The 20,926-nt window shown below is 52.6% G+C and overlaps 6 protein-coding genes across 6 annotated transcripts; 5 read left to right on the top strand and 1 right to left on the bottom strand.

Moving 5' to 3' along the window:
* Positions 1 to 1,747: 1,747 nt before the first annotated feature.
* J4E79_000683 (uncharacterized protein) lies at positions 1,748 to 4,327 on the bottom strand (the record flags this gene model as incomplete). Its single annotated transcript, XM_049349599.1, has 2 exons — positions 1,748 to 3,874; positions 3,923 to 4,327. The coding sequence occupies 2 exons, from the start codon at positions 4,325 to 4,327 to the stop codon at positions 1,748 to 1,750; spliced, it is 2,532 nt and encodes an 843-aa protein (XP_049216386.1).
* Positions 4,328 to 7,350: 3,023 nt separating this feature from the next.
* Positions 7,351 to 8,735, top strand: J4E79_000682 (uncharacterized protein; the record flags this gene model as incomplete). Its single annotated transcript, XM_049349598.1, has 2 exons — positions 7,351 to 7,599; positions 7,683 to 8,735. 2 exons carry the CDS (start codon positions 7,351 to 7,353, stop codon positions 8,733 to 8,735), a joined length of 1,302 nt encoding a protein of 433 aa, XP_049216385.1.
* A 1,961-nt stretch (positions 8,736 to 10,696) lies between these two features.
* Positions 10,697 to 12,325, top strand: ERG6_1 (Delta(24)-sterol C-methyltransferase; the record flags this gene model as incomplete). Its single annotated transcript, XM_049349597.1, has 4 exons — positions 10,697 to 10,764; positions 10,844 to 11,900; positions 11,950 to 12,126; positions 12,173 to 12,325. 4 exons carry the CDS (start codon positions 10,697 to 10,699, stop codon positions 12,323 to 12,325), a joined length of 1,455 nt encoding a protein of 484 aa, XP_049216384.1.
* Positions 12,326 to 13,169: 844 nt separating this feature from the next.
* J4E79_000680 (uncharacterized protein) lies at positions 13,170 to 14,042 on the top strand (the record flags this gene model as incomplete). The annotated part of the gene is made up of 3 exons (XM_049349596.1): positions 13,170 to 13,397; positions 13,450 to 13,521; positions 13,572 to 14,042. The coding sequence occupies 3 exons, from the start codon at positions 13,170 to 13,172 to the stop codon at positions 14,040 to 14,042; spliced, it is 771 nt and encodes a 256-aa protein (XP_049216383.1).
* Positions 14,043 to 14,622: 580 nt separating this feature from the next.
* On the top strand, positions 14,623 to 16,462 carry J4E79_000679 (uncharacterized protein; the record flags this gene model as incomplete). The annotated part of the gene is made up of 6 exons (XM_049349595.1): positions 14,623 to 14,728; positions 14,781 to 14,824; positions 14,904 to 14,997; positions 15,053 to 15,107; positions 15,174 to 16,266; positions 16,316 to 16,462. The coding sequence occupies 6 exons, from the start codon at positions 14,623 to 14,625 to the stop codon at positions 16,460 to 16,462; spliced, it is 1,539 nt and encodes a 512-aa protein (XP_049216382.1).
* Positions 16,463 to 17,674: 1,212 nt separating this feature from the next.
* On the top strand, positions 17,675 to 20,806 carry J4E79_000678 (uncharacterized protein; the record flags this gene model as incomplete). The annotated part of the gene is made up of 4 exons (XM_049349594.1): positions 17,675 to 17,755; positions 17,822 to 18,376; positions 18,423 to 19,157; positions 19,217 to 20,806. 4 exons carry the CDS (start codon positions 17,675 to 17,677, stop codon positions 20,804 to 20,806), a joined length of 2,961 nt encoding a protein of 986 aa, XP_049216381.1.
* Between the last annotated feature and the right edge of the window lie 120 nt (positions 20,807 to 20,926).

Genomic DNA, 20,926 nt, shown 5'->3' with positions numbered 1-20,926 from the left:
TTATATCTCTGCGAAGATCTTCATTACCATCTCAACGTCACCTAGTCGAGCGCTCGAGCAACAACCAACAATGCTCATGGATTCGGTCATACCTCCTCGTATTTCTCACCGTGGTGGGTTGCATTCGGGCAATGATGTTGCCCCCCGGACGGGCGTGCACCGGCGTAGGCACAAATCTCCGAGCCTAACGTGTGGACCCCTTGACCGCTAACAGCTTCTGTGATGTAAGTGGCATTGATCATCGAACAACAAGGCAGGTACCTCGTATACTGCAGTTGCGCATGCTGTGATGGATATTGCGGCTTGATGCATTGTTCTCGTTTTCGCATGTCGGCACGTTGCCCAGGTGAGCTCTGCGTTGACTGAGACGTCTGTGATCGTGAATTCGTTCACCGCAACTACTCCTGTAAAGAGCCAGCACATTGACGTGGTACTCACCTTGGCATTAGTGATGCAGGAACCACCTGCGAGCGGTGACATTTTTGGGTCCGCGAAGCTGAGCCTCAACTTTGGTATGCAGGGTGCCGGAGCCGCACGCCACACCCGCTGACGCCACAAGCAGCGTGGCCTACGAGGCTGGCAGTTGACGTAACGTGGGCTTCGCTGTTTAATCGAGCGCCACATTACATCAGGTTCCGTTCGCAAATGCGAATCCGGTCGGCATGACCGTCGTGGTGAGTGCGCAAGCCCAGTTCCAAAAATAGTGGCACCTGCGTTGCACCTAGCGACGGTATGCATGATAGGAAAAACACCTCAACCTCGTGTGGTGTGTTTCGTGTTAGGAGGCGTTTGTGGAGCGCATGTTTGTTGAGGCTTTCGATAGTGCGACAAGTTTGCGGGCCCCTAATCTAAATATGGCATGATGTCATTGGGCACGCTGTGCAAGACTCGAAAGTTCGATGTCAATGTCCATGGACAACACACCGGCTGTGGAAACATACGCGTGGAATGCTTTTTTTCTTCTTCTCGTGCTGGCAGCTCCACAGCACATCCGTCAAGGTAACGATGGACAGTTCGTAGTCGCTCTGAACACGCCAGAACAAGCGTCTCGGCAGTAAGAAACCGCGTTTTGCTGAGACGCGACCTAGCGCTGTAGGTTGTTATCGCTACCAAACAACTTGCACAGCTACTGCGCAGTCGGAAGGACGCTCATCGGGGTTACCAACGCGAACACTGGTGTATCACCTGACAGTGCTGTGGGGAGCAGGCTTCGAGAAGTCGCACCGAATCAACGACTGATGATCGCAATCTCGTGTACGATAACCATCCCAACCTCGCAAGTATTAGCGACCTTCCTCGACAGTTGTACGGGATACTTGCTCTCAGAAGGCGGTACACTTCTCCGCACAAGTCGTGTCCAGTCGCATATCATTCAGGGAAATTCCGTGTTGATTGCAGGCATAAGCGATGTTGTAGAACAGGATGAAGGAGGATGGTTAGGTCGACTCTGCTATTGCGCAAGCGCGGTCCGTCTCATAACGATGATTGCGTGTTCAGAGAATGGAGACAAAGACGCTATGTGGAAGTGGCAAGAGCGAAGAGGCGTATATGTAGAAGATCGTTGCATCGTTTGGTTATGGTATGACTACTGTTTTGCTAGAATGAGAGAAGCACACCAAACAAATGAGAGGGTATATAACATGCTTGTTGCGACCTTTTTGAACGCCGGAACACCATGCATGAAGCTCGCTAACAGCAAAGGAAGTAAAGCAAAGAAGATGAGAAGAGCGTGAAATATGTGCTGCACTTAGTGTCGCCAAAGAGTTGACAATCGGCGCTCTGTCTTGACGCCGCGGTCTTCCTCGTTGCGGGGTCTGAGTCGCGAGAAGGGCGCTTTGAAGGCGGTCGGAATCTTGGCCATGGATGGCGAAGTAGGACCTGTCGGTGATCCAGGATTGGTTCGTGCTTTTTGTTGTGTGAGAGTCGCTTTGTATTGCTCCCAGTAGCCGGTGGGTGTCGTGCTCACAGGCGTGGAGAACCTTGAATCTTTCGCCGGCGATGTGGCATTATCCAAGACAGAGGAGGTAGATTTGGATCTGTTTCGATACGGAAGATTGGGCCTCTTGTCGGCAATGAGAGCGCGTGCCTCTTCGGCAGTGAAAGTGGGTCGTGTGTCGGGAAACAGGTTCATACGGGGTCGGGTGGGCGACGGCGGGGTGGAGACAGCCATGCCAATGGTCGAGTCGACTTGGGAGAGCTCATGGACATCAAGAGTTACTTCTGACTTGACCTTCTCGAAACCAAACTCAAACTCGGCTTTAGGGGACTGTTGTCGTAGGAGAGGATGTATATGGCTTTGTGCTGTGAGTGACATAGTGCCAGGTGACTCAAAAGAGACAAGTCCACCCAGAAGCCCACTCTCTTCTGCGGCGCTGACCTTACGAGTAGGGCTATCCGCAGATGCGCTGGACTTAGATGAGACCACACTCGCGCCTTCGCTCCATAGTGAGCTTGCTGTAGAGCTAGTACTGTCTGAACGGCTAGGAGGCTCGCCAGTGCGCGCCAGGTAGAGTGGATATGTGGCACGCTCGAGCTGAACAGAATCGAGTAGGGGTGTTCGGGGACGTGCGGCCGTGCTTGCCGTAGAACCCTGCCTGCTACGAGTGACTGAGGGTGTTCGTGATCGGAGCCAGGAGGTATCCAGTTCAGCCCCGCTCTCTGCAGTGATTGCCGTGGAAAGCTCGGAATAAACAGAAGAGGTTTGGCGAGCGTGATCCTGCGAGGATGGGACAGAGTCTTTCGACCTGTCGCTAGATTCCTGAACAACACCAGCAGGCTTCTGTGTAGTTTTCATTGTGAGACTATTGCTCCGCGAGCCTCGAGTAGAAAGTGACCGTCGCGCTAGAGAACGCACAGAGGACGAACGAGGTAGTTGGGATATCCTAAGGGGCGCAACCTCCATGGATCCACGTCGACTCATGTTTTGCGGCGTAAAGTAATCTTCCCTTTGGCAGTCTGGCTCTATCGAATATAGACTGCTTTGAGAGTCATCAGGACCTTCGTCGAGGGCCACTGGCGTCTTAGCTGGAGGTGACGCCAAAGGAGTCGTAGCAACGCTATTGGTAGTCGAGGCGGGCTCCGCAACGTAGCACAAAGCGTACTCCGGGCTTTCAGTATCGCGAACTTCTTTCGGCGCCCTCAGAGCGGATACAAGATACTGGAGAGTGCCATAGATCAAGAGCCACCTGACTTTACGCGCATCTGTTGCTGATACCTTGCCCTGACGTTGACTAGGGCTGGTAGCATGCGCCTTCTCAAAGTGGATATATGCCTGCACGATGTTGGACTCCATCGCACTGGGCTCTAAAACGTTCGTTGCCGCTGCTAGAGCACCATGCATGGTATCCTGTACATGCGTCTTGTTATACTGCGAGGCCAGAACCAGCTGTCTCAAAGCCTTTTGAGAGTTCGTTTTCTGGGAATTTGTTCTCTTCAGTGGCGAAGTGTATGTTGGTAGGAGAGGTAACGGGTGCGGCTGAGACTTGAAGCCATGTCGTTGATCGAACGTTGCAATGTTCTGCAAGACACAGATGCCACCGCTAGCTGGTCTCTGGGAGGAGATATCGGCAGTCGAGTCGGTGTCTACGAGGTAGTCGTACAGGTTCTGGAAGTCATAGTACATAGACTTGTACAGAGCTTTCGGAAAAGCGGCACCCCGTGGTGGTGGCCAATAGCCAAATTTGTCCACGTGGAAGGTGTGCAAGAAGCGGCGGAACCGATCGAGATGGCTCCTGGCACCGTCCGTCAATCCGAGGTGAGTCGGCGAGAGGTCTTCCTGTAGAAACCTGCTCAGTGCGATCGATACGCGCCCGAGGTGGCCGTCGACTTCGAGATGTGCGCGGGTGATCAATGCTTTGGTGAGCTTCGAAGTCAGCTACAACATGTTAGTACAGCGGCCTGAAGCAGTTGACGAGTTTCATACAACGTATTCCGGACTGAGAACTAAGCTGTCGCTCATACCGACGCAATGAGCAAATGCATCGACCCAGATGTCTCTAAGTTTGAAATGCTCTGCGTAGTAGAGGCTTGCAAGAGCATAGTCCGTGCACTCCACCAGATCCCGGTACCCTTGGTTCTCAGCGTAGTCCAGGAAGTCTTGGTGGTTATTTGGATGACTTGGACGGAAGTGGTGTAAACGTTCCTGGACGTCTACGAATGCCTGGCCCATATGATCGCCTACGAGTGGTTTACCCAGAAGGAAGGCGAAGAAGTTGCGAGTCGCAATGTGCCGTCTGAATGAATTCTCTCGTGATAATTCCTCTGGAACCGGGATGAAGAGCTCGACGATACTATGTTCCCCATTGGCATTGGTAAGGGAGCTGGGCATTCGCCTCAGGTGCTGGAAAGCGGATCCCGGGGCAGACGCGATCTGCGCATCACATAGCTGGAGCATCGCCTCGCACTTCTTCTGTCGCAGAAGTCTGAACGGAATGCAGAAGGACGGGCCACGACGCGAAACCCCTTTCGCGTGTAGATGTACGAGGCAGTCTCCTTCCTCATACCACAACTCTGGATCCTTCCGGTTTATTAGCTTAGCTTCCACATGAAAGCTTCGTACATACCCTGCGTAGTCCATGATCCCAATCGCTCACAGTACGGGTCAAGCCTGACCAGCGTTGTACTTTGGTTGGATGCATCGGCTTTGAAGGTGTAACAAGGCAGCTGGCAGACCTTGGTCGCGTTTCGGTAGCCCTAAGAGGTCTCTTGCCGGTGCTATCTTCTACTAATGTAGAGGCAACGCGATCGCCAACCGCGAAGCTATGACGTGCGGCTGTAGGTGGGCTGGTATGGTGAGGTAGTGTAGATCCACTTGTCGATGCCGCGGAGACTACCTGATTCAAGGTCCTAGGGTCATCGAAACAAAGGGTACGAGAAAGCGACGATGTGCGGGCGGGGATTAGATATCCATGAGGCTCTTCCCCAATGCTAGCCTGACAAGACGGGATCGCTTCCGAAGCCATGTTGATCTAAATAGGAGTGTGCATGTGTAGTACCACAGATTGAGTTGCTCAACGAGCGGCGGCAGGGATGCCTAGTCTGCCGTGATGGAGTCGAAACTAAGCAGAAGTCTGTCACAGCCGGGCGTGGGACAAAGCAACTATTGTATGTCGACAAACCCTTGTCGCGCCCTCAGCTATCGTGACGGCTGGGACGCGTCGCCGTCCGGCTCATGATGGCGTCTTTTGGTTGGCGAGGCTGCGTCTTGCGAGCCCGATTGAGCGTCTTGATGGGGCGATCTTGCCCAAATGGGGGATCGACCGCTCGTGGCTTGCGCGGGCTGCTTTCCTAGCGTCAGATATCTAGCTGTCAAGCATTTGTCTTTCGATCCAGATCATGTAGTCACTGCAGTCGTCGTGATCAGTTGTGTTCGAGACCGACGCATTTGCATTCAGCGCGCTCAGCCTCAGGATGCCAATGCACAAAGCTGAGACGTGTTCAGTCCAGATCTTACAAGCCTCAGTACAGTAGAGCATATGCGGGGAATTAGACGTTTCTGGGGATCTGACAAGAGTCCTCGGATGGCACGGTGCCGGGCGGTACTGGGCAATTTGACGATCTCGCCAACTGAGGGGTGGCGTTCCTGTGGCATCGCAAGGAAATCTCACCTATCGCCGACTCCATCGTCGGAGCGATCGGTCAACATGGATGCGTAATGTCGGACTTCGCGGGGATCAGATATCGCGTTCGACACGTACAGCAGAGTCGTTCATGCTATCATGCGAAGCGCGACGAATGACACGTCGCGTCGAGAGGTTGGGTGGGGAAGTCGTGGCGTACGCCATGATCGTCGCCCAAGGGTGCTCGGCTCTCCTCACTGCGCTTGCAGCTGGCATCCTTCGTCCACGCATCACAACTCAATCCGCTGCCATAGCCCTCCGATCGCACCAGCCGCTTGGCTATCGACGTCCCGCGTTATCTCTATTGACATCGTCTTGAAGATGCTCGAGTAGCTCGATGACGATGGCCGCTGGCCTGTCCCCGCTTAACCACATTTCTTTTTTGGTCACGGAAACTCTATCAAGTACAGCAAACACATGCACAATTCACACCGCAGGTTTTGTAATCATAGCTCGTACGCTGCTGACCATGAAACATAGGATCTTGAGCACGGCATCAGCGTCTGCGCTGGAGGCTTGCTCATCTTGACCTATCACGCCGACGGTCGTGCCACCGCCATGTATGAGAATTTAGTCCTAAGGCTCTGACCACTGCAAGTACGCATTGCCTGACGCCTTCAAAACGTCCCGAACGCACGGCATGCGGCAACAACACCCAGGCCACCCGAGACAGTCTTCCCGCCATACAGTCTCGTCCAGGGCATACTACCACACGAATCTGCTCGGACATTATCTCGAGGTCCACAAGTCTTGGGCCAGCATATTACATTGTGCAGCATTGCTGTAGCTAGGGAATATGTTTGCTTTGATACGCAGGACTCATGCATTACAAATAAGCACTTTGCATTGCATATGCTACCGCGGCCACCAGCTTATTCCCCGGCTCTAAGTTATGGGTGTACGATCAGACGATCGATGACCATGCGACCAGATGGAGTATGCAGGTGACCCTTGACTGCATATGTACAATCGCAACCGCGCGTCCTTTTCCCCCATCAGTGAGCATCCCGCTTCTGCGGACACGATGCAATCTTCATGAAGCACACCGCATTATGCATTACTGCTGCAGATGGAGCGCATCATATCTTTGAACGCTTTGTTGAGAGGAATCCGGAGCTATCATCTTAATGTGAACAGTATTTGGTCGTTTGCTTCGTTAGACTGTCTCACTCATCTCTAGGCCTGGATGTTGTGGTAACAAGCAGCTTCTTCGACTTTCGCAGCACCATGGAGGTATCTGTGGTGCCTCACTTTGCAACGAGTAGGCTGCTCTGAGTCAGTAAAGCTTGTTATCCTCAACATCTTGCCCAGTTGCTGTGTCAGGCGTCAAACTCGGAGCTGCGGGCTCGCACTTCTCACTGCCAGCTACCATCTCGACAGCCCCCTCTCTGAATTTTCTTCGATCACTTCGTTTAAGTGTAACGTCTTTCTTAATATTTCCATTTCAACATTTTGTTTGCTCTTTACAATGGTTTCACCCTCACTCGTCCTTTCCAGGGCGGTTGCCTTGCGCTTTCCTCCATACAACTCAAACAGGAAACCACGCTAGTAAAGTGAGCGTGCTTGTCCAATCATCGCAGAGCGCAAATCACGCTCACCACGACTCTAATCTCCCCAAGCAGTCGACACATCACCTGTATCAATAAATCAGACTTTGATAATCACTATTTCACATCAGCCTCAGCTCGACTACTCTCGCGATTCTCTCCCAGTCGTTCGAACTATCACCAACATGAGTAGCACCGGCAGCATTAGCAGCGAGGCGAGCATAGCGCGGAGTGCCGACAAGGACGACACAAGCGACAGCTCGTTGCACCTTCCCGACACAGAACCGACAGATGACAAGGAGCAAGTGGAAGGCGATGAATCCATAGTCGACGGGGCTGGTCGCAAGGAGGATGCATCTGACAAGGAGCAAGAAACAAGCGCTACGATCCATGATGCGATCGCATCCCACAACGAGAGGATCGGCCTGGATGAGGTGAGCCTGGAGGGTTCTGCTTCGTCAGTTACAGTAACTATCCATTGTTCTGCATGCGTGGTATCTGACTAACCCTGTATTAGCCTCAGCAACTCTGTCTGGTTGCGGACAGCATCCTCGGCTCTATGAGTGGAGTGGAAACGGCCATGCTCCAGCTTCATGAATACGTCAAGACCGAGAACCAAGACCGCAAGCCGATCTACCAGTGGGCCAGATTCGAAGGCTACCGCGGCATCGATCGTGCGGTTGCCAATCTTGACAAAGCAGGCGCCAAGTTCCAGGATGTTCATCTTCCTGCTAGCTTCGTCAAGACATATCTGAGCAGGGCTACCGAGATGTCACTTACTGTCAGCAAGGCCGCTGTATTCTGCATGGGTGCGATGAACGAACAATTCACCCACTACATCGAGGAGACCAACGTATCAATTGACGCAGAGGCTAAGATTACGGAAGAGCTCAGGAAGCTTCTCAAGCATGGATCCAAGGCAACATATAGCGTGTATGCGGCTCTCGATTTGCTCCGCAACAAGCTGCACATCGACGAGTCCAGTCATAGCCGCGATATTCCCATCATCGAAAAGCTGATTGCAGAGAGCGAGGCCCGCTTGAGCGCCTCACGCGAGAGCTCCTGGTGGACTATTGCCAAAGTAGTGCTCGGAGCAGCGACGAGCGCTGTCATTGCTCTCGCAGCAGCGCGCATGTACGGCACCAATGGCTTTAGTCTCGCACTCCCGGCCGACTTCAACGGCACGCACTATCAGGTCCTTTCACTCGTTCAACGTGCTCAAGCTTTGACCAACCTCACCGGCGAGCTCTACTCCATCAAAATTGACGATCTAGCTCAGCACCACAAGGAGCTCGAACTCGCCTCTGAGTCTCACGGTCTCCGAATCGATAATCTGGTTGAAGCACTGGGCGTCCCCAACGAGGAGGGTACCTACTTTTCGTCAATGCCGAAGCCAGGAATGGGTTGTACAACAAGGAACGATCATTCCTGCGTTCCAGAGATCATGGCGGACGCTAACCGCCAGACCGAGAAACTGCGTAGCGAGCTGGAGCACATGCGCAAGAACATGCACCGTATGGACATTCGCCTCATGAAGCGCCTCGACAAGGTCGACAAGCGTGGTCTGTAGTAAGCATGAGCAATGCGAGCTCGAGCCACGGTAGTGGACCCTGGTGTTGCTACTGTAAGCCACGACTCCAAAGATAGTGCACAGGGGTACACCGTCTTTTTGCTTCTTTACATGCGCACCAATACGGTACAGGGGTGGATCTGAGCGCTCGCATCCGTTGTCATTACAGAACACTCCTGCATATGGCTGGAATATGTGCGGTGAAATGGAAGCTGTTACGGGATTCAGTCTATCGTAAACCAAATGAATACCTGCTCAAACTCATTTACAGTCTTCACAGATGGACCCATCTGGATTTCTCTTGACCTCTACACTCTCGCTCGTTTGACCCTGCTCTTGCTTCACCTCTGTCTCTTGCTTCGTGTCTTCTGCCTTGTCTTCCTTCTTCTTTCCATGCTTGTCGGAATGTCCCAAGTCTCGTGATGGATCGATGTGATCTCGCACCAACTGCTTCAATACTTTCGTTTCTGCGACACGTCAGCCACTCTTTATCACTAACAAGCTTGCGCTGAGATCACGAACCGGGAAATCCCCCCTCAGTCTTCCTATCCCAAAGCAGCACTTTTTTGGCTTCAACACTCTGACCTTCTTCCGTTGGCGGCATATATGTCTTGGCAAGTTAGTGGTCATTACGACAGACCTCAGTTCCAACATACCAACTCAACAGTAAACAACCCTCCCGTCGCAGGTATCAGTGCAATCTCACCAATCTGCAACCCAAACGTCGATAGAAGTTCTTGCCCAAACTGGTCGCGCATTAGCGAATGTTTCGCTAGCGGATATCACGGGAGAAGATACATAGGCAGCCCGCAACATCCACCGACATTGCGTGCAGTACGTGATTGCGACGCGCGGCAAAGCGACTGGGGCGGATTGTGTAGATGTCATAATAATTTTGAGTGTGTATGAGGGTTGGGTTGCTCTTGCCGTTTCTGGGGCGGAAGGAAGGAAGGGTGTCGCTTATCGATAATTTGGGTGTGGCGTCATCGCAGGGCGGACATGCGAACGACTACAGGGCTGGAGACTGACAGGTTGCGCTAATGCTGTATTGAAAGTCTAAAATTTCGGTATATATAATGCGGGCATTTGGAGCATTATTCGTATTCAGTGGGTTGGGGAGGCATCGCATTGATGATAGATGTGGCGGAAACATTCAGCCGGGTAAGAGCAGAGCGAGCTGGACATTTCATCTTGAGCGTCAGTATTGCCATCGAGGTCAATCGTCATACCTGAGTGGCGTGGAATCTTGGTATCACCAGGGTTATGCAATTTCCAAGGAGTGTGTGTATTCAGATGCATGTGGGCTCAGCGACCTCACGGAGGACAGAGAGGAATCTCGCCCACATCCAAGGTTGAAAAGCTACTGATGAGGGCAAAAGTTGATCAGAATACCGGCCCATCTTCGTCTGGTGCTGTACGATTCATATTTCAGGGTAGACTTATAGAATGTTTAGACTAGAATGTTTGTTGAGCAAGAATACCCTCTGCCACAAAGCCATTGTGTCTGCCGACCTGGATGTTTGTTCACTTGGCCATAGAGAAGGAGACCAGCTCGATGTGCAGCGCAACAAAAATGGAAAAAGAGCTGCAATGTTGACTGAATACCATCATCGACCCCACCAATCTCACCAATTCTACAGGGCTGTTCGACGCCGGAAATCCAGATGCATCGTTCGGTGTTTTCGGTGTTTCTCATCCCTGATCCGAGGGGAAGGTGCAGACAGCGGGTTGCTAAGGCCGTGCGCTACAGGGTCCAATTGTTGTAATTTGCGGAGACGCTCCCATACTTCACACATCGCGCGCCCAAAACACACTTCAACTCGCGGGTAAAGGTGTGATAATTTCTCCTTCTTGGATTCTTTCTCCTGTCGCCGAATTGGTCCACCTATTGCGACAACACAACACGTGTCGACCCATCCGCCTCTACCCCCCAATCCACGACTCCTTTCCTTCCGCCCATCATGCCGAGCCCTCTGAGCATGCTCTACTACGTCGTCCACCCCAATGAGCTACGGTCTATCATTCAATGGTAAGATACGACGCATCGCGACTTCTCTGCTCGCCTCCGGAGATCTGCGCAAACCTGAGCATTACTAACAACTTTCTAGGAAGGTATGGCACAACGCAGTACACGAGCGCGACGAATCGAAAGAATGCGAATCCCTCAAACGATGCTTCCACTTCCTCAACAAGACAAGCCGAAGTTTTGCCGCCGTTATCCTCGAACTGCACCCCGACCTTCTGGTGCCCGTCGCGCTATTCTACCTGGTCCTGCGCGGTTTGGACACAATCGAGGATGACATGACAATCCCTCTGGAGAAGAAGGAGCCGATCCTCCGCAACTTCGACGAGATTCTGGAGAAGGATGGGTGGAACTACACAGAGAACGGCCCCAACGAGAAGGACAGGCAGCTTCTGGTTGAGTTCAACGTGGTGATTGAGGAGTTCAAGAAGATCAAGCCCGTCTACCAGGACATCATCAAGGACATTACCAAGAAAATGGGCAACGGCATGGCAGACTACGCGAACAACGCCGAGTTCAACGCCGGCGTCAACACCATCAAGGACTACGAACTGTACTGCCATTACGTCGCAGGTCTGGTTGGTGAGGGTTGCACGCGCCTCTTCGTTGAGGCTGGTCTCGCGAACGCTGCGCTGCTCAAGAGACCGGAACTGATGGAGTCCATGGGTCAATTCCTCCAGCAGGTCAACATCACTCGTGACATCAAGGAGGATCTGGACGACGGACGACGATTCTGGCCTAGGGAGATCTGGTCGAAACACGTGGATAAGTTTGAGGATCTCTTCAAGCCCGAGAACAAGCAGCAGGCCCTGAACTGTAGCTCAGAGATGATCCTGACTGCACTCACTCGGGCAGACGACTGCTTGTACTACCTGGCAGGTCTCCGAGAGCAGAGTGTGTTCAACTTCTGCGCTATCCCACAGTCCATGGCCATCGCGACGCTCGAGACCTGCTTCCAGAACTATGCTCTTTTCCAGAAGAACGTCAAGATCACCAAGGGCGAGGCGTGTCAGTTGATGGTTGAGTCGACACAGAATCTGCAGCTTGTCTGCGAGGTCTTCAGGCGATATGCTCGCAAGATTGCGAGGAAGAACAACCCCCACGACCCCAACTTCCTCAAGATCAGCATCACCCTCGGAAGGGCAAGTCAAGACTGGTCCAGCTGAATGTACTCATACTAACAAATCCCAGATTGAGCAATTCATCGAGTCGATATTCCCGTCGCAACAGCCACCAGTGGACAAGAAGGCACCTGCCACCATCGAGGAGGCGGAGCGGAAACGGAAGGAGGACTCCGAGGCCAACTGGGACTTGGTCTACATTGTCGCCGCTGTCATTGGTACAGTTCTGGTCATCACATTTTTCATGGTACGTATCCCGACTATGCTGCTTTGACCTTGCTAACAGCTTTTAGCTCTTCGTCGCCTGGCTCTGTGGTGCTCGCTTCGATATCGCTTACGAACAATTCAAGATGGAGTTCGGCAAGCTGATGGGAGTCATGGGCCTCGACAAGACGCCTCAAGCGGTTACAGAAGTCCACGAGACGCTGAACAAGAGCGAACTATGAGCGTCTCCCACGATTCTATGTATCATACGGGCGACCAATATTGCCATTTAGGGAAACTGGGCATATATAACTTACTAATGTATACTTTTCGCGACATGTTTGAGCTCGACTGACGGTGAAGGTAATACCATAGCACGGATGTCAAATTCCAACCCTGCTCTTCCATAGCTGAGGTTGGGCCGTAGATGTGCTTATATTGAAACGCGTTTGCTCGGCGACGAGGCTGCTTGAGAGAAAGTTCATCGTGAACTTTGTTTCAAAGCAGTAACGTGGACATCGTATGAAAAAATCGAACACTTTTGGATACTAGAAACCCTCAAGATCTCTGCTTGCAGATTGTTGTTTGCAGCCGAACAGTGAAAAAGAAATTCTTGGCAACTCTTATTTCGTCTCCCTCTCGTACAATGTGCACGACTGAAAAGGTCAGCTAGTTCACATGCGCTGAAGTTAGTTCTGCTATGACATCAACCTGTTGCTTCTTTATGCCTTCACTGTGTCATCTTTGAAACTGCCCCAGGAGTGTAGCGCGAGGTCCGTGCCAAGCAAGCCTAAAGGGTTCACACGAATTGCGACTGCACTGCATATTCTGCCCGACAGACACGCCCGCCACAAACAGCCACCGCACACTCGACCTTTCCCTCACCCGCCGCAAGACAGGCAGCAAAAGCCCGCGACACGTCCCGTATAATCGCCCGGTGCGATTGCGACAGCCCCACCTTCACCTCATCCCGCCCACCACCAATCGCCTTAAATTACCACACGACCCGCTGCCATCGTTTTTGGAGCCTCTTTACCGCCCCATTACCACATACTCTCCCTAAAATCCCCAAACACAACCTCCACAATGGCCGAAGTTGCATCAGCATCGCACGCCAACCAGCAGGTGCCGCTGGACACGATCCCCATCTCGCCTACTGAGAACTCGGGCGAGGGCCAGGAACAATCCTCCACCACCAACTCCGGCGGCGAGGGCGAGATCCGCACCGTCTTCCACGACCCCGAGAACTTCAACGTCAAGCACCCGCTTATGAACACATGGACGCTGTGGTTCACCAAGCCCCCGAGCGGCAAGGTACGACAATGTCTCGCCTCGCCTATGGCTAGTTTCATGCTAACAGGTGCAGGGCGACAACTGGGCCGAGCTGCTGAAGGAAGTCATCTCGTTTGATTCGGTCGAGGAGTTCTGGGGCATCTACGTAAGTTGCGCTGCAGAGCAAGCGCAACCCGCAAGACTAACACTGGGCAGAACAACATCACCCCCACATCCGACCTCGCGCTCAAGTCCGACTACCACCTCTTCAAGAAGGGCATCAAGCCCGAGTGGGAAGACCCGCAGAACAAGCACGGCGGCAAATGGGCCTTCCAGTTCAGGGAGAAGAAGTCGGTCAACATCGATGCGCTCTGGCTCCATGTCATGCTCGCTGCCATCGGCGAGAACCTCGAGGATGAGGATGACAACGAGGTCATGGGTGTCGTCGTCAACGTGAGGCGAGGCTTCTACCGTATCGGTCTGTGGACACGCACCGTCGGCCGCGCCATCCCCGGTGATGCCGGCAAGGCCAGGACTCAGGAGAAGGGTAAGGAGATTCTGCTGAAGATCGGAAAGCGGTTCAAGCAGGCCCTCCAGCTGAAGGAGAACGACGTTGTCGAGTTCTCTGGCCACACCGAGGCTGCCAACGCGGGCAGCACTCGTGCGAAGGCCAAGTTCAGCGTCTAAAAGGTTCCACCGCACATCCAAGTCTGCCACACGATACTTGCTACTGGCAACATCCTCCGACGTCCTCGGACACACGGCGCACTCCACCCCTGGGCTGCATTTTCTCGATTTATTCCCTGTTTGGTCTAAAAGTATCTCACTTAACGGTTCATGATACACGGACTGGATTTCTAGCATGGCGTCTGCATGGGCGGCGAAGGGTGACACTGGGTTCTCCACATGAATCATACGGCCATGGCGGGTCTGCCTCGAACGGGTGGGGTTTTGAGCTTGTATAGACTAGCTCTCTTATCTAGCATATCTACGAATGAGAGTGAACATATATTCGAAAAGCAATTATTTGCAGGCATAATCATGTCCCATCTACTACAGGACGAATGCAGAATCAATGCTCATGTACAAGTGACTGCCTGTCAAGGCGCTCGCATGGTCTTAGCGTGGTGACGTCGGCTGTGGCGGTGCAGCATTTTCACGGCGGGCAAGTGTAGCCCGCCGACGCGCGCCCAACCAACGCATATGGTCTTGATCTCTCCCACCACGCACCCAAGGTCACTCACATTCGTAACCCACATTCGTAACCATGGTCGTTGAGACTGCATACTACGACGCCTTAGGCGTGCCGCCCACCGCGACGGAACTCGAAATCAAGAAGGCATACCGCAAGCTCGCTATTAAACTTCACCCCGGTACATTGCGCAACGACTCTGCTCAAAGGCCCGCGGACTGATTCTGGCGTAGACAAGAACCCCGGCGACGAGACAGCACACGCGAAGTTCCAAGAAGTACGTTCATCACCAGACTAGAGTGTTTGGCGAGCCTGCTCGCTGTTAAAAGAGAACTGCGGGGCTCACGGCGATACAGATTGGCGAGGCGTACCAAATACTCAGCGACGACCAGCTGCGCGCAGCATACGATAAATATGGCAAGGAGGGCGCGATGCCTAGTAGCGGATTCGGTATGCGCAATACTTGGAGTAACGGATGTAGGACACGCCGCTGACAACACAACAGAGGACCCATCCGAGTTCTTCACCATGATCTTTGGTGGAGAGGCCTTCGTGGACTGGTAGGTCATACCCCATGGCTCTCAGAAGCGATATCTATACTAGATCGAGAGAGCTGACACGCGCAGGATCGGTGAGATCTCGTTGATGAAGGACCTGACCAAGACCATGGAAATCTCTCAACGCGAGATGGAAGAAGAAGCAGCCGCCCAAGCAGAAGCTGAGAAGGTCGAAGCCGAGAAGAACCCAGCAGCTGCCGCAGCTGGTACTACCCCAGCCACTGGCACCACAGAGACCGCTGCCCCAAGTACTGCCGCTCAGGCCAAGGAAGCTGAAGCGGCAGCAGAGCGCGCAGCAGCACAGCCAGCAGATGCACCGCCCGTGTATGCTGAAGCACCTCCAGTATACGCTGAGAGCGCCGCCGAGTCGTCTACCGCGCCCAGAGCGGCATCGCCCCCATCCCGAACGAGCACGCCCAAAACACAAGGCATTCCAATCCGCGCAGCTATCATGGACAAGTCAGAGGAAGACGCACGTATGGAGGCACAAGGCATGACCGATGCTGAGAAGGAGCTACGGGAGAAGCAGAAAAAGAAGGCTGGTCTTACCAAGGAGCAGCGGGAAGAGCTCGCGGCATATGAGATGGAGCGTAAAAAGATTCGCGACGAACGTGTTTCGAATCTCGCCAAGAAGCTTGTCGACCGTATCTCAGTGTGGACTGAAACCGACAAGGCGACCGATGTCACCGCTGCCTTCAAGGAGAAGATTCACCTTGAGATCGAGAACCTCAAGATGGAGTCATTTGGTCTTGAAATCCTTCACGCCATTGGTGCCACATACATCATGAAGGCTTCCTCGTTCCTCAAGTCGCAAAAGTTCCTCGGAATTTCTGGCTTTTTCTCACGCATCAAGGATAAGGGAACGCTCGTCAAGGACACCTGGTCCACTATGTCTGCTGCCATAGATGCACAGCTTACCATGGAGGAGATGGCTAAGCTAGAGGAGCAAGGCGGCGAGGCGTGGACAGACGAGAAGAAGGCTGAATACGAGAAAAGGGTTACTGGCAAGATTCTCGCCGCAGCCTGGAGGGGAAGCAAGTTCGAGATTCAGAGCGTACTGCGAGACGTGTGCGATACTGTCCTTAATGACAAAAAGATCAAGCTGGAGAAGCGAGTAGAGCGAGCACATGCGCTGATGATCATCGGAGAGATGTTCCAGAAGGTATGTCCAACACCCGCGCAACAGACAAGTGAATACTGACCAGATGCAGGCCGAACGCGACCCCGAAGAAGAAGGCGACTTCATGGCCTTTGAGCAACTTATGGCTGAAGCCGCCGCTAAGAAGGACGCCAAAGCCGATAAGCATCACCACCACCACGACAAGAAAGAGAAGGAGAAGAAGAAGGAGAAGGCATGAGAGTCAAAAATCACCTCTGCATATTTTCCCCTCAACTTTGCATACCCTCTCCTTTTTTTTTTTCGGTGTTCGTGATATCCATAGATTTGTTTCTTTCTAGGGTGGAAATGGGGGGTTGGTAGAAGCGCGAATCGCGTGTCTACTGACGTTCGCGATGGAGACTGTTTGGGATGACATGTGTAGCATGTTTCTGGCGATGGTTAGCGTGCGCGTGGATGGATGGATGGAGATAAGAGTAGGGTTGGCTTGAGTGGGCAGCAAGCTTAGGTCGGGTTTCGAACGTATACGATGCTGTTCTGTCCACGTATCGTTGTGTTACTCATTTGAAATGCGATCAACAGCTATGCTCCCTGTCTTGCATCCGCTCACGACTTCATTCACGTCCCTGTGAAGGTAGACCGTATACACTAGAAAGGTTTGCACTGCCTGTATAGCATCTTTCTAGTGCGACTTCCCGTGCACATGCGCCTGCTGCGTAGCCTTTGCGCTGGAACAGATTGGTCTGGAACGATGACGTAACGATACGATCCGCTCTCTCCACCCATCTCGTCCCACTTGGTCACATCAGAAGTCCATCACAGCACTGCACTCGAGCTGATCATCATCTGGGTCCCATCAATGCGATAGGCGTTATCGCACATTCAATTCTTGCTACTTCGGGGGACCCTGCCAAGTCCCCTACAAGATACATGCAGTAATAGTGCACCAAAAGTTTTCGGTCCCAAGTCTCGACCACGCAAACTAGCATGACCCCACGAAACAACTATTTTTAGGCTTCGGCTTTAGACAGAAGCCCAGATCGTATTGTACGCTCGCACGATGATGCCAGCACGCTTCAAAGCTTCTGACGCGGACTGTTTCTTTGACGGCCACAGACAGTGTTTGAGGCCCACAAGTTAGCGGCGGGAATGACGTCGTTTCGGCGGCGACGAGCGGAAGAAAGAGTGTTCTAGCACCCTGATGCGCCTTCCCAACAAAGAGCATCTGGGGGATCGTTACGCGTCCGGATTTTATTGGGAGGGTCTGGTCCTTTCTGCGTGGATCTAATTAGGCTTTCTCATGTGAACATTATTCCCTGGGTGACTTTTCTTTTCTCTTGTCCAACCACACCACGACCTTTTTTCTCATTCGCTGCATTTTCGAGTTCTTGGGACCGAACATTACAGCGACTTCTACTGATTACATTCGTTTGAAGAGGAGGGAAGTTCCAGTATGGGTGTCTGGAGGCGACAGAATGGCGAGAGTGGGACTGATAAGTTTCTCGACTTGATTGCGGATCCGTTCCAAGGTGAAGTAAGTACAGATCGACGACATACCATATGTTTACCGTCGCGCATACGCATACTGACTATTGCGTAGATCCAAGAGAACTCGATTTACGCCGCTATTGTCTATTCCTTCGTTATTTCCGGTCTGCTGGTCGTGGTGTTCTGCTTCCTTCGACCCCGCAACTCGCGAGTCTACGCGCCACGAGCGAAACATGCCGATGAGAAACACCGACCGAAGCCTTTGGACAAGAAGCCATTAAGTTGGTTGTCTGCGGTTAGGGATGTGAAAGAGCAGGAGTTGGTGGACACTATTGGTCTGGATGCGGTCGTGTTCCTACGGTTTCTTCGAATGCTCCGGAACATCTTCATTGTGTTGACGGCTGTTGGTTGTGGCATTCTGATACCGGTCAATGTTGTGGGGGGTTCGCCGCTGTACAAGCAGTGGAAGGAGATACCGACACTGATGAAGTTCACTCCGCAGTATATCTTTGGAAGGAAGTTTTGGGCGTACGTTGTGGTGGCGTATATCATCCAGGGGACTGTTTGCTTCTTCCTTTGGTGGAACTACAGGGCCATTCTGAAGCTCAGGCGCGCGTATTTCAATACTCAGGAATACAAGTCCAGTTTGCATTCGCGAACACTACTGGTAAGTATCACTAATATATTCCAGGGATCACGCTGACATCAGACAGCTAACACACGTTCCCGAATCATCGCGGACCGACGCTGGGCTTGTCGAGCTTGTCGAACAGGCGAAGCCTATCGATAGTATACCCCGGACAGTTATTGGACGCAATGTCAAGGATTTGCCCAAGCTAATTGAGGCGCATGATGATGCTGTCCGCTTGCTCGAGAAGCATTTGGCTGAGTACCTAAGTAACCCGAATAAGCTACCCGCCAAGCGCCCGACGTGCAAGGCTATGAAAGACGATCAGGCAGTCCATGGCAAAGGCAAACTAGATGCGATCGATTACCTCACGGACCGAATCTCCAGGCTGGAGACGACGATCAAGGAAGTGCGGGAGGGTGTCGATATGCGAAATCCTATGCCATATGGATTCGCATCCTACGCACACATCGAGGATGCGCATGCAGTTGCGTACGCGACGAAGAAGAAGGGCCCAGCTGGCTGCGATGTTTACCTTGCGCCCAAACCACACGACCTGCTCTGGCAGAATCTTCCGATGACACGGAGAACTCGCAGGATACGTGCCTTCTGGGACGGTCTTTGGGTCGTCTTGTTCACCATCGCCTTCGTCGTGCCCAACATCTTGACTTCGGTTTTCCTGTCAGACTTCTCCCACTTGGGACTCGTTTGGCCAGCGTTCATGACGAATCTCCAAGCTCATCCCACTGGCTGGGCGATTGCGCAGGGTATCTTGGCTCCTTTGGTACAAACTCTAATGTATATGGGAGTACCCGTGGTGGTTAGTATACCCGCGAACCTTACTTGACCAGTAAGCTGACATGACATCCCCAATTCTAGTTTCGACGACTGTTCACGCACTCTGGAGATGTATCGAAGACATCCAGAGAACGCCATGTCACTGCTCGCCTCTATTCCTTCTTTGTGTTCAACAACCTCCTTGTCTTTTCCGTATTCGGTTCGGCCTGGCGGTTCGTGGCTGCGGTCATTGCTGCCCAGGATCAAGGCGTGTGGGAGGCCATCCAGGACGGTCATCTGTTCACCAAGGTTATGACTGGCTTGTGTAATGTGTCTACATTCTGGCTTACCTGGCAAATGCAACGCAACCTCGGTGCTGCTATCGATCTCTCGCAAGCTTGGATATTCGCTTGGTCCTGGATTCAGCGTACCTTCTTCTCACCAACTCCGCGGGAGCTCATCGAACTCAGTGCACCGCAACCATTCCCGTATGCCGACTACTACAACAACTACCTTTTCGTATCGACGGTTGGTCTCTGCATGGGCACACTACAGCCTATCATCTTCCCGGTGACAGCCTTTTACATTGCCATGGATTCCGTCTTCAAGAAGTATCTGCTTCAGTACGTTTTCATCACCAAGACCGAATCGGGCGGTAGATTTTGGAAGCTCCTGGTCAACCGCATGCTTTTCGCGGTTTGTTTCGCAAACGCAGTCATCGCGTTGGTTGTTGGAGCAAACGGTGTTGGGTCGATCGATTTCGATAATGTTCAAGTGAGGACTGGCAACATGCTCTACGCAATGATCCCATTGCCGTTCTTACTATTCGGTTTCAAGTGGTACTGCAGGCGAGCTTTCGACGACAAACTGCTGTATTACTCAACGCTCCCCTATTCCGATGTCGAAGGCTCTCATTCCGTGGATCACCCGAAATCCAAGAAGAGCACCAAGGTCTCGTCCCGCTATGGTCATCCTGCGCTCTACAAGAAGCTGCTTACGCCAATGGTCCACGCAAAGTCTCAGCACCTCCTGAAAGAGGTATACGGGCACCGTTCAAATGCTGATCGTGACATCTTCGATGCACCTCACCGCCGTTCGACCGACCGTGCCATGCCATCCACACCAGGCTATGATCGATTCGGCGACTACTTCATGACCGAAATGGACACTCACCAGCCAGGCAAGCATGCGACTGGTGGAACGGAGATGCCGCACATGGAAGTGGTCACCGAGTCAGAGCTCGACTTTGAGAACTTCAAGAAGCGTGCGGAGTTCCGTGAGCAATTTGGAGGTGACGGGGAGCTATACGGCCGACCCGAGGACATGTCAAGGCCTGGCACACCATCTACGTTCACAACGCTCACCGAAATGGGTCCGTATGGACGCCGGGACTCACCGTCAGGGTCGAGGGCGTCAAGTCGAACAAGACTAGGAGATAAGGAGGAGCTAGAACAGGGGACAACATACGCTAAGGGGTACCAGAAGACGCCACGACCTGAGGAAGGCTTCGAAGAAGTTGGCATCGATGTCGACATTCCGGCGACGCCGTTTGACGCTGACGCCGTATTACACGGTACGACTAGCCGTCAGCCGCTTGTCAGTGCGGACGAAAGGGATGGTGGCGTGAAATATTTCAACCGTGGACCTCAAGAAGAGGATACGAGTTATGAGCGCTTTAGACATGTTGGATGATACTTGGTAGGATAGACAAAACACTATATCTAATCATAATGTTTGTATAACTATATGAATGGCTCCAAGATACAATGCAGTGTGATGTCAGTCTATTCTTCCGAGAAACATGCAGAGACT

Source organism: Alternaria viburni, assembly GCF_023758015.1.
Source record: "Alternaria viburni strain BMP 2772 chromosome Unknown scaffold_1, whole genome shotgun sequence".
NCBI lineage: Eukaryota > Fungi > Ascomycota > Dothideomycetes > Pleosporales > Pleosporaceae > Alternaria > Alternaria viburni.
The sequence above is the reverse complement of the archived record's forward strand: the minus strand, read 5'-3'. Positions and strand labels throughout refer to the sequence as shown.